Genomic DNA, 17376 nt, shown 5'->3' on the forward strand with positions numbered 1-17376 from the left:
AGACCTTGGGGGCTCAGACAGTAAAGAAATTCTTCCTTATGTCCAGCTTGAAACAGTCTTGCACTAGTTTATAACCGTTTGACCTCATCATCCCTTGGGGCGCTCTGGTGAACAAACATTCCCCCGGATACTGGTGGTCGCACCTGATAAACTTATAGGTGGCCATCAGATCACCCTTGAGCCTGCACTCTTCCAGACTAAAGAGCCCCATGGCTCTCAGCCTGTCATCGTAAGGTCTGTTTTCCTTACCTCTGATCATTTTTTAAAATAAATTTGTTGGCATTCTATAAATTAGTGTTAATGGGATCTTCTTCTGTATTTAGTTCGAAGCAAAGATAGTTAAATAAAAATATATAAATGTAATAAGATTATAGTCCTTTACTTCTGTGGGAGGTCCCCAATTGCATCTGTTTGGGACTTTTATTTATCATTTTTGTTTGTTTAAACATTTTTATCTATTTCCTTCTACCTGCCTCACACAGTAATATAGTCAATATTGCTTATCTACTTGTAGCTGAGAATGCAAATGATTTGTGAATTCAGTTTTTGTGAATTCAGATCCATCATTCTGAATCTTTTGAGTTATATCTAGAAACATTTTTTTTCCTTCTTTCAGTTTGTAGGGATGAAAAAGAAGAGAAAAGCGGGGGAAGGAGGAAGGGGATATCAAGTGAGACATAGAAATAAGTGTCCAAGTCCTTGGCAATCCTGGAGAAGAGAATATAGCCATTGGGGTGGTTGAAGGCCCAATAAAGAGTGCAAGACACTCTGAAGGTACTAGCAACATAATATCAAAGTTCAGTACTGGAAGCTTACATCTTTCAATGGATGTCTTGGAGGAATTAGCAAAGATTCCTCATTGCGACCCATTTTATATTTTATATCCTAGGGGGATTCTAAGTGGATTTTTTCTTTTTTTTTCATTGACCTCTAACAGCAGTGAAAGAGGAAGTCCTGGGGACAGTAGCTAAGCGTGGATCAGGTGACCATGACAACCTGGAGCTTAATTCCCTCAATTTTCAGGAACCTTTGCCAGGAGATGGAACTTTCCAAAATTGGCTAGTTCAGCATTTCCATAGTTTAGGTCCATCAAGTTATCTGGCTGAGCTGGTAAAACCAGGGTTTTTACTTGGACTGAACACTACTTCTGTTTTTCAGGCTTGGCAAGCATAGTGAGGATTCACCTTAGCTGTATCCTAAGATATTAGTTGATCTGTCCAAGGGTCTTGTGAGCTTTGGTCAGCCATAGCATCTCAGATTGATTGGATGGAAATTGAGTAGAGTCACTGAATAGAACAGATTTTTCTCTCTGAGGCAGCTAAGGGTAAGATATTTTAAACATACCTGCATACTCAATTCCCTTTGAAATGACATTTTAAAGCTATTTAGGCTGTTAACTCCCACTGCAATTAATAGGTAGTTGTTAGACACTGAAATATTGCAGCAGCAAGCCTTAACTGCTTAGTTTGAGGTTGCATACACATATTCAAATAATCTGGGAGAATTCTCCTAAGTTTGTTCTTTTGGAAGAGAAACTTACACAGAGCTACATGTACAGACATTCAAATGCTGAGGCCCTGAAGAAAGGAGAGCTTGCAGTGCTGACACTGTGCTACAAGAAGGTTGGGTGGGAGGGGAGGCTATGTACACATCTCAGCATGATCTGCAGGTTCCCTTAATCAGGCTTCCGTGGTCAACCTGTGTTTTCTTCAGCGCAATGTAAGCATTGTGAAGGGGGCATGTTCTGTCTCTGCTACAGCAGAAGAATCCAGGGAGCAACACACTGACTCCCCAGGAATGCTTGTGGGGGAGGTGCTGGAGTACTATGTTCTCATCTGATAGAGGCCATAGTATGTACAGATATTTGTTCCCCCAGGAGAAATTCTTGGAGTGATTTAACCTTGGTTGTTTCCAAGTTATTTTTCTCCTTGAACAGCCATTTTTACTCTGTTAGAAGAAGTGTGAACATCTGTGCATTCATGGTTTCTCCTAGGAGAGCAGCAACTCTCCCAGGAGAAACTGAAAGTCTGTGTGAGTTCTTAGTGATTAGCAGAATATTGTCCCCATTTTGTATGATGCATCTTGAACAATAAGTAGATTGTTATTATATGGCATGATGAAAGGTAAATTGCTGTCCTTTCCTTATTCCTTCAGTGTCTTGGATTTCTTTTCTAAGAGTATTTAAAGGTCAGTGTTTTCACAGTTGTCATATTCTATAGAACCACTAAGGTTGGGATATTACCCTCTAGCTGAACATTAACTTTGCTCCCTATTACTTCAGAGATCTGTAGTACAATGAGCTCTTCAATTACTTACACTTTTACTTCTCATTGGCAAACATCAGGAGCAGGTGGAATTAATTTTTGAACCAATGTGGGAGAGCCTGTTTAAATCTTTCAAAGTGACAGTTTTTTTGGTTGTGATGATGTGTAGTAGGCAGTCTCACTTCTCATCTTCGGTATTTTCCCTGAATGGATTTTTTTTTTTATTTGGATCAAGTTTCAACCCAAAGTTGAATATGGAGTTATATGTAAACCAACTCATTTTCCTTCCTAGTCTCTGGTCTTAACCAATGTAGAAAACTGCACTTTTTCAATATGAAATTTGTTCTGCAGTTTCATTTTTCTCATTCATGGGAATTTGTTAAATTTAAATCTTTGCAGGGCTTTTTTGTCACAGCCATAGCCATAAAAGCTACCACCGTCAATGAGAGATGTTATTATTGTCACTGGTTTTATGACGCTGTCCTGATACTTTGTTCCAGGTGGGCACAACCTTTCTAAATTTGACTGACTACAACGCTTTTCACTCAGTAATAGGCAGGTTTTATTGATACACAATGATGGCAAATAAGATTAATGCAAGCAAAGCAAGCAAAATGACTAGACAGTCCCACTCATTTACCAGTCCTAGGGTTTCACAAGGAGATGGTACATGCAGTCGATATGCGAGCACCACCTCGGTTCTTGCTTGAAGGATGTCATCAGCCTTGGAGTTTGATGTCCAGCCCCCTGACAAAGGGAAGATGGGCTGGTTGTGCGCCCTCTACCCACAGTGGCCTCGGGATTCCACCTTTTCTGTTCTCTTTCTCCTGATGACTCTTCATTTCTGGGTACCATTGATTGGTTTCCCTGTGGCTGTCATACTGTTCATGTTCTGCCCTGTCAGCATAATAGCTTGTTTCTCAAACACATCACATGTACAAATGACCTTAATTTGGTCATTTGCCAATGTCTTATTTGAGGCATTCCTGGTCTCCAAATTCGGTCATGTCACCAAAACCAGGATCCCAGGGGCTGTTCAACAAGTTACAGCTGTGGTCACTGTGGGCTGATGCTAATTCTGGGTATTACTATTTTGTTATCAGTTCTAAGGAAACAAAGTGCTTATTTTGGTGTTGCATACTTTCAGTTTCCCAGGGTATATGTGTCTGTCTGTCTACTAACTTCAGAACCTTAGATGCTAAAATGCTGAGAATGTGAATCTCCAACACACACAAACTGTTGGATCCAGTTAACCCTCGCCGTTCTCCTGGACTACTGTTCTAATCCAATCCAATTACACAAATGCCAGGAGCTTGGGAAATAAGCAGGAGGAGCTCGTCCTCCTGCTCAGTACAAATAATTATGATGTCATAGCGATAACAGAGACCTGGTGGGATTCCACCCATGCCTGGACAACAGGTATAGATGGCTATACCCTGTACAGGAGGGATCGTGTAGATAAACGGGGCGGGAATGTAGCTCTGTGCTAAGGAAAGCTACGCATCCCTGCAAGCTGATATTGGCGACCAGGATGGACAACTGGAGACCCTCTGGGTTAAAATCTGTGGGGAACATGGCACAGGGGACACAATGGTGGGAGTCTACTACAGACCTCTCTCCCAAAGTCCTGAGCTTGACCAGGAGTTCGCCCAGGAACTGGCTGAGGGTGCATGCTCCAGGACCATGGTTGTCATGGGTGACTTCAGTTACCCATATATCTTGTGGGAGGATCACTCAGCAAAATCCAAGGGGTTGCAAAGCTTTTTGTCGTGCGTGGATGACCTCTACCTGACTCGAAGTCTATGGGCCAACAAGGGGCAAAGTTCTGCTTGACCTGGTACTGGCTACTGGGGATGACCTAGTGATCGATGGGAAGCTGGGTGACACCGACCACGAGCTGATCACCATCCACCGTAAAACTGGCAAGTCAGTCAGCAGCATGGAAGTCCTTAACTTCAGGAAAGCTGAATTTGACAAGCTCAGGAGGCTTGTCAGTGAGGTCTTAAGGGACCATGACCCTAGGGAGGGGGGAGTTCATGAAGAGTGGTTGCTCCTCAAGGGAGCAATCCTCAATGCACAAGCTAATTATATTCCATCTCGCAGGAAAGTCAGCAAGAGGGCACAGCAGCCCCCCTGGCTCTCCAGGGACCTAACACACCTCCTGAGGCTAAGCAGAAAAGCCTAGAAAGGATGGAGGATGAGATTAGCTTCCAAAGAGGATTATTCTGCACTGGTCCGGTCCTGCAGGGAGCAAACCAGGAAAGCCAAGCCTGCAACTGAACTCCAACTAGCTTTGAGCATCAAGGACAATAAAAAGTCTTTATTCAGATATGTGGGGAGCTGGAGGAAAAGCAAGGGCAACACTGGACTCCTGCTGAACCAGATGGGACAACTGATGCCCAGGAAAAAGCCAACCTATTAAATGGGTACTTTGCATTGGTCTTTCATCAGTCCCATGGGACGCTCATGCCCACTACGGGACAGGGAGATCCCCTGCCCTCCATCAATGCTAACCTCATGAAGAAACACCTTGAGAAGCTGGATACCTTCAAGTCAGCCGGCCCTGATAATCTACACCCCAGGGTACTCAAGGAGCTGGCAAGCATCATAGCTCAGCCCCTGGTACAGATCTTCGAGAACTCCTGGTGCTCTGGTGTAGTGCCCGAAGGCTAGAAGAAGGCCTATGTGGTGCCTATCTTCAAGAAAGGGAGGAAAGTGGATCCGGCTAACTATAGGCCCATCAGCCTGACTTCCATCCTGGGGAAGGTCTTAGAAAAGTTTATTAAAGAGGCCATCCTTAATGGACTGGCCGCCACCAATGTCCTAAGGGATAGCTAGCACGGGTTTGTTGCGGGTAGGTTTTGTTTGACCAATCTCATTTCCTTCTACGACCAGGTGACCTATCACCTGGACAAGGGAGAAGAGATTGATGTCATATATCTTGACTTCAAAAAAGCCTTCCATCTGGTATCCCATGATCACCTCTTGGCGAAACTGGCCAGTTGTGGATTTGGGTCCACCACGATCCACTGGTTGGAAAATTGGTTCCGTGTTCAGACCCAGATGGTAGTAATTGATGCAAGTCACTCATCATGGTGTCCTGTGACCAGTGGGGACCCCCAAGGCTTTGTCCTTGGACCCATATTGTTCAACATCTTCATTAATGATGTGGACATTGGAGTCAGGAGTGGACTGGCCAATTTCGCTGATGACACCAAACTTTGGGGCAAAACATCCTCACCAGAAGACAGGCGGGTGATCCAGGCTGACCTGGACTGCTTAGGAAATGGGTGGGCAAGAACCTGATGGTGTTTAACACTGAAAATTGCAAGGTTCTCCACCTTGGGAAGAAAAACCTGCAGCATCCTTATAAGCTCGGCTGTGCTACGCTGGCTAGCACTACGGAAGAAAGAGACTTGAGTGTCATTATTGACCACAAAATGAACATAAGCCTGCAATGCGATGCTGTGGCTAGTAAAGCAACCAAAATGCTGGCTTGCATCCGGAGATGCTTCTCAAACAAATTCCGGGACGTCATTCTCCCCTGGTACTCGGCCTTGGTGAGGCCACAGCTGGAGTACTGCTTCCAGTTTTGGGCTCCACAATTCAAAAAGGATGTGGAGAAGCTTGAGAGAGTCCAGAGGAGAACCACGCGCATGATCAGAGGTCAGGAAAACAGACCTTACGATGACAGGCTGAGAGCCATGGGGCTCTTTAGCCTAGAAAAGCACAGGCTCAGGGTTGATCTGATGGCCACTTACAAGTTTATCAGGGGTGACCACCAGAGCACCCCAAGGGATTACGAGGTCAAACAGTCATAAACTACTACAAGACTGTTTCAGGCTGGACATAAGGAAGAATTTCTTTACTGTCTGAGCCCCCAAGGTCTGGAACATCCTGCCATCGGAGGTGGTTCAAGTACCTACATTGAACACCTTCAAGAGTAAATTGGATGCTTATCTTGCTGGGATCCTATGACCCCAGCTGACTTCCTGCTCTTTGGGTGGGGGGCTGGACTCAATGATCTTCCGAGGTCCCTTCCAGCCCTAATGTCTATGAAATCTCTAAAGGCAAATTTAGCGAATATCATTCTGTAGCTACTAGTTATATTTGGATTTATTACCTTTTTGGAGTGTAATTCAAAAACAGTTTTTAGAAGGTTTTCTGTGGTCAAAGTTCTGTAAGAAACGATGGAGAAAAAAATCAGTTAAATTAAAATAAAACATAGGTAAGTGGTGTAAGCCCTGAAATGGTGTGTCACTGTATTGTTGTAATCGGAGAATCTCATGTAGTTTAGTGTAGGCCAGCCCAGGATGATAAGTATGTTCAGTAGAGTGTTGGTGATTCTGGTTACAAAGAAAAATTTAAAAGTTGTACCTGTATGTACATGGATTCACTTACTTCATAACATTGCAAGATCTTATGAAAGCATAATATACAAAAGTAGTTTATAACAATGTGTGTTGCTAACTTGGAACTGTGAGCACTTTGTAAGGGAGGACCCAAGAGCCTAACAAGCAATGTTTTGCAACCGTATTGCCAAAATCTTTCATTCTTTGCTTTGACAAGAAATGAAATGCAGGAAAATGAATCACTTTTTCAAAAGAGTTATGGGAAGTTGTTCTAATGTAAACTCAAAGAAGAAAGAAAATGCAAGGTTATAGGGCCACTTCACGTGTTTGGGTGGGGGAGCTTTAATTAGAGTGGCTCTTGGGCGCCACTCTAATTAAAGCACCCATGGCTTCTCATGTATTCAGCATCCTGTGCTTCAAAATGCCAGCTGGGGCCCTTTAACTAAAGTTTGTTTGACGAGCTTTAATTAAAATGCCCTCGTCACCATTTTGAAGTACAGGGGTGCTGAATACATGAGACACTGAGGTGCTGGAACATGCAAATTAACACACTCCAGCAGACTTAATCAAGTCTGCTCTTATATGCTGCAGTTAAAGTGCATCAGAGCAGGCATCGCACACATCTGTAGACATACAGTGATAAATACAGTATTTACTCAAATATAAGATGAGGTTTTTTCCCCCCCCCCAGTCAGCATGCCGGGGAAACCCCTAGTCTTATATTTACATACGAGGAAACTTCATTAAATGTATTGTCTATCAGTACACTGCTGCCAAAAACAGTATGAACTCAGTAATGGAAATCGATAGTGAAATTGATTAAGTACAAGACTAAGTTAGTGCAGACCATCTGAATAAGATACATGGTAGTGCTCACTGCATGCTGTCCCCCTCAGTGCTGACTCTTTCAGGTCATGGTGAGCCACTTCACTGAATACATTTTTATTTCTTTACTCCCACCCACAGCTGAGCTGTACCTTTCTTTCCCATTTCCAATTATTCCTGTATCTTCACCAGCTTTAAATGTTTAGTAAACATCACCAAATTGAGCCACAAACAGTTTCCAGAATCCCTCTATCACCTCCTCTCTTACCCTGTTGCATATGATTAGTATGGCTTCACCCTTCATGAGGCGTAGCCAGACCAAGTTGCCCTAAGCCTCATCTGTATACAAATTTTTGGATCATCCCAAGACTCATGACAAGAACGCCTGGGCTAAGAACAGACATTCAAAAACCCCGAGCCTTAATAGAGTCAATCTTTGGAGGTTATTCTAACCTGGCTAGGCTGAACTGGTTTGTAACCGTAGAGACATTCTCTCTGGATTGAAGAAATGCAGACATATGTCTGCAGTGGCTCAGGCTAGAAGCCAGGGGGCGCTAGAGCAGCCCTCCCTTCCACAGTGCTGAGATGAGGGGTGGCATGGCTAGGTCTCAGTAGGATGCTCTGATTAGGGAGGACCCTCCGCCCCCCATCCCCCAGCTGCTCCTGACCAGCGAGGGAGCCAGTAGAGAGTTATATAGCATTTAGTTACACAGCAAGGAGTTACAAAGGGAGTAACACAGCATTTAGTACTCCATCAAGAAAACAAAAGCCTCTCGCGTTAGTTCAAGCTCTTCTTAAACAACTTTTTCCAAGCAAAGAATGGAGGAACATTCCTGCTGATTGACCTGCTGATTAGCTCCAAAATGTGCTAAGCAGACACTGTCCTATCTGCCTTTGTTCTGTCTGCCTTACACAGACCCCAGTCAGCATTAGCTAGCATACCACATGTTGCCTACTGTCTGTGATGTGGGAGAGGGGAGGAGGGAATCCCTGCTTGAGCAGAGAGTTATAAGTGGGGAGGTTTGGGCAAGGGGAAGCCAGGCAGACACTGCTGTGCCTACAAGTCTGCCAGAGCTCCAGCCAGGGAGCAGAGGGGTGGGGACAGCCCTGCTCAGGGCTGCAAAGCATCTGGGATGCTGAGGGACTCTGGTTTAAGTTGAACTAAGAAGGGGTCTGAGGCAGATGTTACATAAACTCATTTGACCCAAATCAGTTAAGTCTGATACTACATTCAACCAGGTTTATCTCAAACCGGTTTCAGCCATTTTCAAACTGGTTTATGTGTATTGAACATCCGTTCTGTTACAGATTTAAACCAGTTTATGTGTAATGTCTTTCCCTAGCCCAGTCATGAGCAGTGAGTTAATTAGCATGTGGATCCTTTGCAGCGGCTATCTGGAGTACACATTCATACTGAGCAGCGTTGAGCTGTCGGGTCACCATGGCTTGAAACACTTGATTCTGTTGAGGCCTAGGCCAGTCAACTATATGATAAATAATGAGCCTTTCAGCTTTGGACTAATTTGCATAGTTTGTACAACTAGGTAGGTACATATAAGTAGGTACAAACGTTTGTTTATAGTGCACCTGTGCTAAAACTTCCAGCATTTTCAAAAAAGGTAAACTATCAATTCTGAATGAACTACCTATATATATTTCAGAGTCAGTGTTTTCATATTTGCCCCTCACGTCCATGTGCTTGGGGAAAACAGGATCTGATAATAAAGAAGGGGAGGAAGGGCTGCAGGGGAGGTGGGGAGGGCAAATGACAAGGGAACCACCTGATCCCCCGCCAGATTTATTTTCCCTGCTGTAGCAGTAGGAGGGGTACAAATTCAAGGCAAACCTCCAATAATTAGATTATATACTTGGAAAATCATAACAAAGTTATAAATGTTCCAGATATAGAATCTAATTATTGGGGGTTGTCATATATTCAGGGTTGTCTTTTGTATTAAAGTAAATATGGGGTACAGATGTTTTTATGTCCACTGACTGAAAATTATGGTGTGTAGTTCAGAAGCAGTACTTGTTGATAATATGAATCTGTCATACATGTCAGAAATATAGGGTTGGAGGGTCTTTAGTTACTATCTGAGTCATGCCTCCATATTTGTATTGTTTAGAATTATAAACCTGACTATTTTGTCAGAATCTCTTAAAATGGAACAAAACGTGACCATTTACCTGTTTGGAAATGCATTTAATATCTGTACAGAATACATAGGTTTGTCATAATTTGTTAAGCCTGATTATTCTTGTTTCTGTAAAATCTTCTGCAAGGAAAAGCTCTTGATTCTTAGATCATTGTAAGCTCTTTTTATGAAATATATCTACACTTATTTTAACGTAGTGACTGAAAAAGAATTATTCCCTTTTTTTTTTTCTTTTTTTTTTTACAGGTAATGATTTTTCATGAATTGCAAGCTAGTCTCTAGTGGGGACTCTGTAGGAGGATGAACACAGAGGAGCTTGAGCTACTGAGTGACTCCAAATATAGAAACTATGTAGCAGCAGTTGATAAAGCACTAAAGAACTTTGAATACTCCAGTGAATGGGCAGATTTGATATCAGCACTTGGAAAGCTAAACAAGGTATGACTGCAACACACTCTGAAAGAAGCAGCAGGTATTGAGGAGTGTTAACAAGTTTTGAGGCATAGTTCTTAATATAAAAAAAATAAGATTCTGATTATCTAAAATTTTATTATTTTTTTCAAAAGTAACTTAGCTGGTCAACTTCTACATCAAATGAGCTGTTCAGCTAATAGCACTTTCTGAGGCTAGTTTCTAAGGGCATAATCCTTGGTGAAGCCAACAAATTAGTGTTTCTACTACTGGTATTTTTCAACCATAGTTATCTAAAACAATTAGGAACTATCTTCCAGAACTAAAATTTGCTTCAGTTGCTAAGTAATAATATTTCACAAAAAGAAAGCATGATTCAAAATAGGATTTATTATGGGAAGCTAGCTTCAATTCAGCTGGAGCAGTGAATCTCAGCCAGGGTACCGCAAGATCCTTAGAGAGGTACTGCAGGAGGTAAGAGATAAGTGAGGTCTGAAAAGATAAGCAGATATGGCTCAGCTTCCCTGTATAAGGAGATAAGCAGATAAAGGCTGGCTCAGGCTCCCCCACTCCTGCTGCTGACCCCTCTACAGGGAGGTAAGCACTGTAATAAATAAGTTTTCGAAATAGGGTTCTTTTCAATTCAAAAATGTTAAAGAGGGGTGTCTTGAGTTTTATGAAGGGTACCTTGAGTCCTCTAAAAAGGTTGACAATCACTGAGCCAGAGGTTAACTTTTTCTGTAGGCAATACATGTAACTGAGATCCTCTGGTGGAAAAATTTTAGTATGGAGTGAGTAGAAATATTTCACAATTTTGGACTGATGTATGTGTTTTTCTGTGCAAAAATGAAGTGTGCCTATAGAAGGTTTATAGAAAAACCTTTTCCTTATTAATTGGGTTGGGAGGGGAGGGGAAGGCAGAAAAGGGGTTACAGACAAAAGACCTATTTGCCCTTTACTGATAGGGCACTATTGGAAAAGAAAGCTGGGTAAGGATGTATTATCTATGTATTTAATCATTTCCAGTAGAACCAATGTTCATAAGGAAAAAATGAAGGACCATCATATTTTTCATAGAAATAAACTGCAAATCCATTATTCATTGCCTTTATCTCTTTTTAACTGGTAATGCTGTCTTTATTTTGAATGCTGTTACTTCTAAATGTTTTTACAAAATTAATATTTTTAATTACAATATTAGTCCAGTCCTATGGTTCTGGTGCTTCCGAAATTAACAATGAGTTTTGGTTGAGTCTGGGACATGGGGTGAGGCTCAAAACATTGTAACCATCTTAACTATCAGTTGGTATGATAAAATTATATAATAATATAAATTTAGGTGGCACTCGAGCACCAGCTCTGATCCTATAAGAAGTGCTGTTTAGCGGTAGTAATTTGGGAGCACTGATTTAGTTGCTGAGGATCGTAGAGTAGCCATTACTTATTAAAATTTGTTTTTTAATTTGTTTATGGTGATTCTCAGTATTTTCATGCACAGAATAAAAACTAATTATTACCAAAAACATAAATGCTATTTTATGTTCCAGGCTTAAAAGTGAAGTCCAAGGCAGGGATAGGTGACCCAGTACCCTGCTGCAGGTCTCTACCTCGTGGGATGCCAAAGCCATTTGCGCTTACTCTCACTGTTAATTCATGGCCCCTGTGAAAATAAGCACAGGGTGGGCTGTGTAGGTGACTGCTGCAGAGGGGATGGGTGGCACAGCACAGCTATATCCTGTGCAATCTCCATGCCACCCTGGGCTAGGTTGGTCCTTCGCAGGCTATAAAGTTACTAACCCTTGTTCTAGGGTTTTCTGTTTTGCACATTCTGTTGTGGCTCCATAAACTAAAGTTGTTGTGTTTGGACTATCTTTGAAAGAGGTTGTCAGTAGTCCTCTTGCTTTTGCTTGCTTGGCAACCTACAGTGACAGCTAGAATTTTAGTCCTGTGATTTCATGGATGAGAGACACTCTTTACATGTAGGGCTTGCTCTGAGTAAAATTGTACCTATTTAAGTACTCATACTTGCATCATTTTGCTTATGGCAGGTGTTCAAATGAAGTATCTCATGCTGTAAACTCAACTTGGCAAGACAGATTCTGAAAACTCATAAATGGTGGTGTTTAAAATGGATTGCTTGCCATATGAGCCCATTCCACCCTGTGTAGGAACTAATTGGTAAAATGAGCAGTTGACACAAACTGATTGTTGGGTTTTTAATGGTAATGTCTCTTTCCAGGTTTTACAAAACAATGCAAAGTACCAAGTAGTACCAAAAAAGCTGACCATAGGTAAGCGTCTAGCACAATGTCTTCATCCAGCCTTGCCAGGTGGGGTTCATCGGAAGGCACTTGAAACGTATGAAATTATCTTCAAAATCATTGGGCCCAAGCGTCTGGCCAAAGATCTTTTCCTATACAGGTAAAACATAGTTGTCATTAATTTTCAGTTTTTTAGTTAATCTAAGCTACTTTTTGGTGTCCGTTATTTTACATGAACAATTGATTTGTGTATCTTATAAAATGAAACAAAACTCATCTTTTCTCTCATGTAAGTAGCTCTTGTTTAGTATGCTGCTTCTGAATATTTCAGTCTCTGCTTCTCTATTCAGAGAAATAGTGTATCTTAGTGTTTACGAGTTTTGATGTCCGTTATTCTTTTACTAAAGTAAGTGGAAGTTTGTGTAGCTGCCTGTGCAATAATTACACTTGTGATGGTTAGTTCAATATATTGAAACCAAAATTTTCTGTTCCTGCAGTTGAAATGTTTTAGGAAAGAGTTTCCATATAGTTTATCAGAGGAAGATCCTGTCTTCTAATCTCCTGGGGCAGCAGAAAATGAAATGTAATTTTGTGAATATGGCCAGGACATGGACGTGATGTGCTGAAGAAAAAAGGTTTTCTAGATATAAGAAAAATACTTTCACTTAGGGTGACCACCTTTACAAATTGAAAAGATGGACACAGGCCTACCACTCGCCTCTTTCCCCCCCCCACCCCTACCCCATGGCATAGCCAGAACAGAGCCAAGCAGAGTCCATGGGGAGTGGGAGTGGATACAGCCTGCCTGCTGCAGGCTCAGGGCTCCCTGCCCTGCTGTCCTGTGCCCAGGAGCCTTGTGCTGGCTGTGCTGCCATGGCAATGGACCGCCTGCCTGCTAAGCAGCAGTTAGGGGCACAACCCTGCACTGCTGCTGCTGCGAAGATTCGGAGCCTGTCACCATGTTAATGTGGCCAGCACGAAGCTCCCAGGGGCAGGACATCAGGGCGGGAGCCCCAAGCCTGCATCCTCCTCTGCCCCATGCACAAATTCTGTGGGGGAGGGCATGCACACAAACCGCCTTCCCTGGGAGTGCTTACGGCAATGGGAAGCTGCCCCCTCCAGACAAGCTGCCCGTGGCTCCATCCCACTCCTTGGTAGGCTCTGCAGCCACACAGTTCTGCTCCAGGTCCCATGCACTTCCCTGACTGGGTAGTGCCCCCAGGCCAAGCCCCTGCCCCATTCCCTTCCTTACCATAGGAGCCTCAGTCTGCCCCCCCCCCCGCCCCCAACAATTACCTGCAAGCAGCTGGGGGAGCTTCTCTTCACCACTGCCTGGGGCTGTATCCCAGGGCATGTGCACATACATGTGTGCGCGCACATGCATGTAGTTCTCCCTGCAGCCCCTTGCAAGGAAATCCACCACTTCCTATGTTTTTCTGCAGTGAACGGAAAACCCAGGTCCCTGCATAATGCTGTGAATCTAGCATAAATGCTGTCCTGGAGTCATTTAGCCCGGGAAGTGATGTTCCCATTTTGGGACTGCCCCACCCCATTAGGGACAGGTGGTCTCCCTACTGTCACTGCCTCTGCCAAATAAAAATATTTTTTGTAAAAAAAAGAAAATTTCCTGTTGCTACAGGAGCTTGACAGGAAAAATCTCTCTCTGATAAACTATGTTGGAACTCTTTCCTACAACATTTCAATGAAGGGAAATAAATATTTGGTTTAGGTATACTGAACTAACCATCACAAGTCTAATTATTGCATAGGTGGCTGCAGAAACTTCTATTTATTTCAGCTGATTTGTGCTTTCCAGTAATTAGTATGGAATTGCATTTCTACACAACTAATGCAGAAAATCACTTAAAGACACTACATAATTCTTTCACAGGACACTTTTTTCCACAAGGCAGTCAATCCAGTGAAATATATGTGTAATCCCAATTTTTTATTGTTTGGTATCAGTCATAATCCAGAACTGAATTATAGTCTTGGTATTTTATCAGTCATTGGACTCAGTTTTTTATTTGGGGGGGGGAGAGATGAGTGGGATTAGAGAAAAAGTGTTTTAGGTTATAAAGATTTTATTTTTATCATGAGACTAATAAATTATCATTCATTAACATAAAGTTTATGATTCCTTTTTTATGTACATACATTTAAACTTTAACCTTTTTTGACATTTGGACACATGCAATAGGGTCGCTGCTAGTTTGAGGACCCATAAGCAAGTGAATTGTTGCAGTCTGTATGTGCTCTGTTGTTTTTTAAAAATGTATGGTATTCATATACTTATTTTGTTGGCCCTGCAGTTTATTTTTGTAAAGAACAAGATCATGGATTTTTGTAGGGAAAGTTATTGAAAAGTATTAATTTCTACAAATGAAAAACATGAGTGCTTCACATGCCTATTTCCACTTTTATCTTGTCTTTAAAGAAACAAATATGTTGTACTTAAGGAGTTAATTCATTTGATAGTTTAGCCTGTTATCTTGCTTTTACTAAGATTGGATTTTCCAGGGGTAGAAATATCATAAAAAAAAATTAAATAATTTTCCCCCATATCTGTTTTACTAAGATGCTTCTGTTGCAGGTTTTTATATATTTGTTGTAAGCAATATCCAATACTATACCTCCCTGACTTGTTATGAAAATAATTACGTGCATCCATAAAATCAGTTAGATGCTTCATCTGTTAACATGGCAGGTACTCAAATATGTTTCCATTTGTTTTTGCATGCAATACATACTTTTCCAAAAATAAACTGCTGAAAATTTGGGTGTGTGTTTTAAACAGAGAAATACAGTAATAGCAGGTTCTGCAGCAGGAGCCTTTACCAGGAAAAAGAAAAAGTAATGCTGCATGGTGGGGGGGACACAGTGAGCGTGCAGGGCTTCCTGGCTCCTGGATGCGAACTACAGGAATTCTATGTTCTCACTGTGTTGACCCTGTGCAACATTACTTTCCCTTTCTCCTGGCAGAGGCTCATATTGTACAAGCTGCTACTGTCTTAACAGGAACTTTTGCCCTGGCACTCAGGGCTCAGCTTCTGCTGCAATTCTAAATTGGAGCTGACCCCTGGTTGCTAGGAAAGAAACTACTGAATCAGCTGGTTGTATTCTCAGCTGACTCTAGAGGTCATACTGGCTACAATGATCTTGTCCTCGGCTAACCTGGCAGGTGCCACTGGCTGCCCACACAGTTCAGCCTGAGAAGAGGGGTTGGGCAGTTTTGCTTAGCCAGTAGCATATGGAGCATTCTGCATCTAGGGGTTAACAGAGTTTAGCTCCTCACCACACACAGACACACACATACTGCAGCTGCCTCTGTTTTCCCTGGGAAAATACCATACTTACCAGTATTTTCAAAGAAAAATATTTTTCCTGCCATTCAAAAACAAGGTGTATATCTTATTTGGGGACATGTTGTATATTAGGCCTGTGCAAAGCAGCAAGTATTTCCTTCAGATTCGGTTGATTCGGAGGAGAGTGATTCAATTTGGAGATTCAAATCACTGCCCTAATTCGATTCAGCCAGATCGGATCTGAAAGATTTGGTGCCACTTGGAAGATTTGGCCATAGACTAAACAGTAGGCTTGAGCAGAACAAAAACTATTTGCTTCAGATTCAGCAATTCGGAGGGACAGTGATTTGATTCAGTGATTCAAAACACTGTCCGGATTCGGTTCAGCCAAACATGAATCCAAAGATATTCGGCCATAGACTATACAAGCAGGCAGTGCTGGTGGGAGGACCTGGGAAAGCCCCGGCTTGAGCCAGCAGCCCTGAGAGAAGCTGTGGCTCGTCCAGCTACTCCCTCGGCTGCTTCCCTGCCAGGATGAGGCAGGCAGTGCTGGGAGCCCCGGGAGAAGCTGTAGGGAGTGATCAGGGAGCTGTGGGAATGATTGGGAGCTGGGGGAACAGGCTTTCCCCCAGCTCCTGGTTCAGTTTCCCCCAGTTCCTGGTGGGGGTGCTGCTAGACAAGCAGCTGGACAAGCCACAGCTTTTCCTGGGGCTGCTGGCTCAAGCTGGGGCTTATCTGGCTGCTTCCCTAGCTGCACCTGCTGGCACTGCCTACTGCCTGCCTATACAGTCTATAGCCAAATCTCTGAATCTCTCTGATTCAATTCAGAGAGATTAATGGGTCTTCCGATTCAATTCAAATTTGGAGATTTGGCCGCTGAATAGGGCCAAATCTCTGAATCGGCTACTCGCACAGCCCTACTAAACAGGCAGCTGCCTCCAGCTGCTAAGTCTGTTGGGGTTGGGAGAGGGAGGAGGCAAGGGGCATGGGGGAGGGAGAGATTGGGGCTGGGACAAGCTGCCCAGCCAGTGGGGCACAGGATTCAGGGATGGGGTTAGGGGGATGTGGGATGCAGGTGCGGCAGCACTCTGAAGGGGGGCTCTGCCCTGCTGCCACTTGCCTAGCTGGCAAGGAGGGGGTAGAGTGTGATGCAGGCATAGCTCACTCCGGGTGGAAGAGGGCAAGCGGCAGCAGGGATAGCCTTTGCTTCCAATACTGGTGTGCCCACACCTGCACCCCCCCCCCCATGCATCCTGGAAAGCAGTGGCAAAGCAGTGTCCTCACTCAGCACTGATGGGGGTGCGGCAGTGCTGGGAGTGAGAACTCTGCACTGTCACCCCTTGCCAGCCAACATGGAAAGGTATGGGATGCGGGCACAGCAGCACTGGGAGTGGGGGCTCTGCCCTGCTGCCACTTGCCCCCTTCTGCCCAGAGCGAGCTGTGCCTGCATCACCCCCCCCCCCCCCCCCCCCCCCCCCGACCCCTTGCTGAATGGATAAGCAGCAGCCGGGCAGAGCCCCTGCTCTGAGTATAGCCATGCTTGCATCCAGCGCACCTCCTCCCCGAGTAAAGCACCCCCTACCCTGGCTGGAGGCAGCTGTGTCAGTTGCCTGTTTAGTCTATGGCCGAATCGCTGAATCTTTTTCTGAATCGATTCAGAGCTTTTAATGGGTCTCCCGATTTTGATTTGGATTTGGAGATTCAGTCACTGAATCAGGCTGAGTCTTCTCCAAATCAAATTAGCTACCAAATCTTCACACAGCCCTATTGTATATGTAAATTGATGTATATTAATAGGCAAC

The 17376-nt window shown here is 43.4% G+C and overlaps 1 protein-coding gene across 12 annotated transcripts in view; it reads left to right on the plus strand.

Annotated features, from left to right (window-relative positions):
• DOP1A (DOP1 leucine zipper like protein A) overlaps positions 1 to 17376 on the plus strand; it is a 118267-nt gene that overhangs the window by 14257 nt on the left and 86634 nt on the right. For all 12 annotated transcript variants that reach the window (XM_090035572.1, XM_090035619.1, XM_090035595.1 and 9 more), the window contains exons 2-3: positions 9844 to 10035; positions 12248 to 12429. In XM_090035572.1, the coding sequence (XP_089891698.1) occupies positions 9898 to 10035; positions 12248 to 12429 (320 nt within the window). In that variant the 5' untranslated portion in view covers positions 9844 to 9897. The remainder of the gene's footprint in view (positions 1 to 9843; positions 10036 to 12247; positions 12430 to 17376) is intronic.

Source organism: Crocodylus siamensis, chromosome 1 (assembly GCF_052110815.1).
Source record: "Crocodylus siamensis isolate JL-2025a chromosome 1, ASM5211081v1, whole genome shotgun sequence".
NCBI lineage: Eukaryota > Metazoa > Chordata > Crocodylia > Crocodylidae > Crocodylus > Crocodylus siamensis.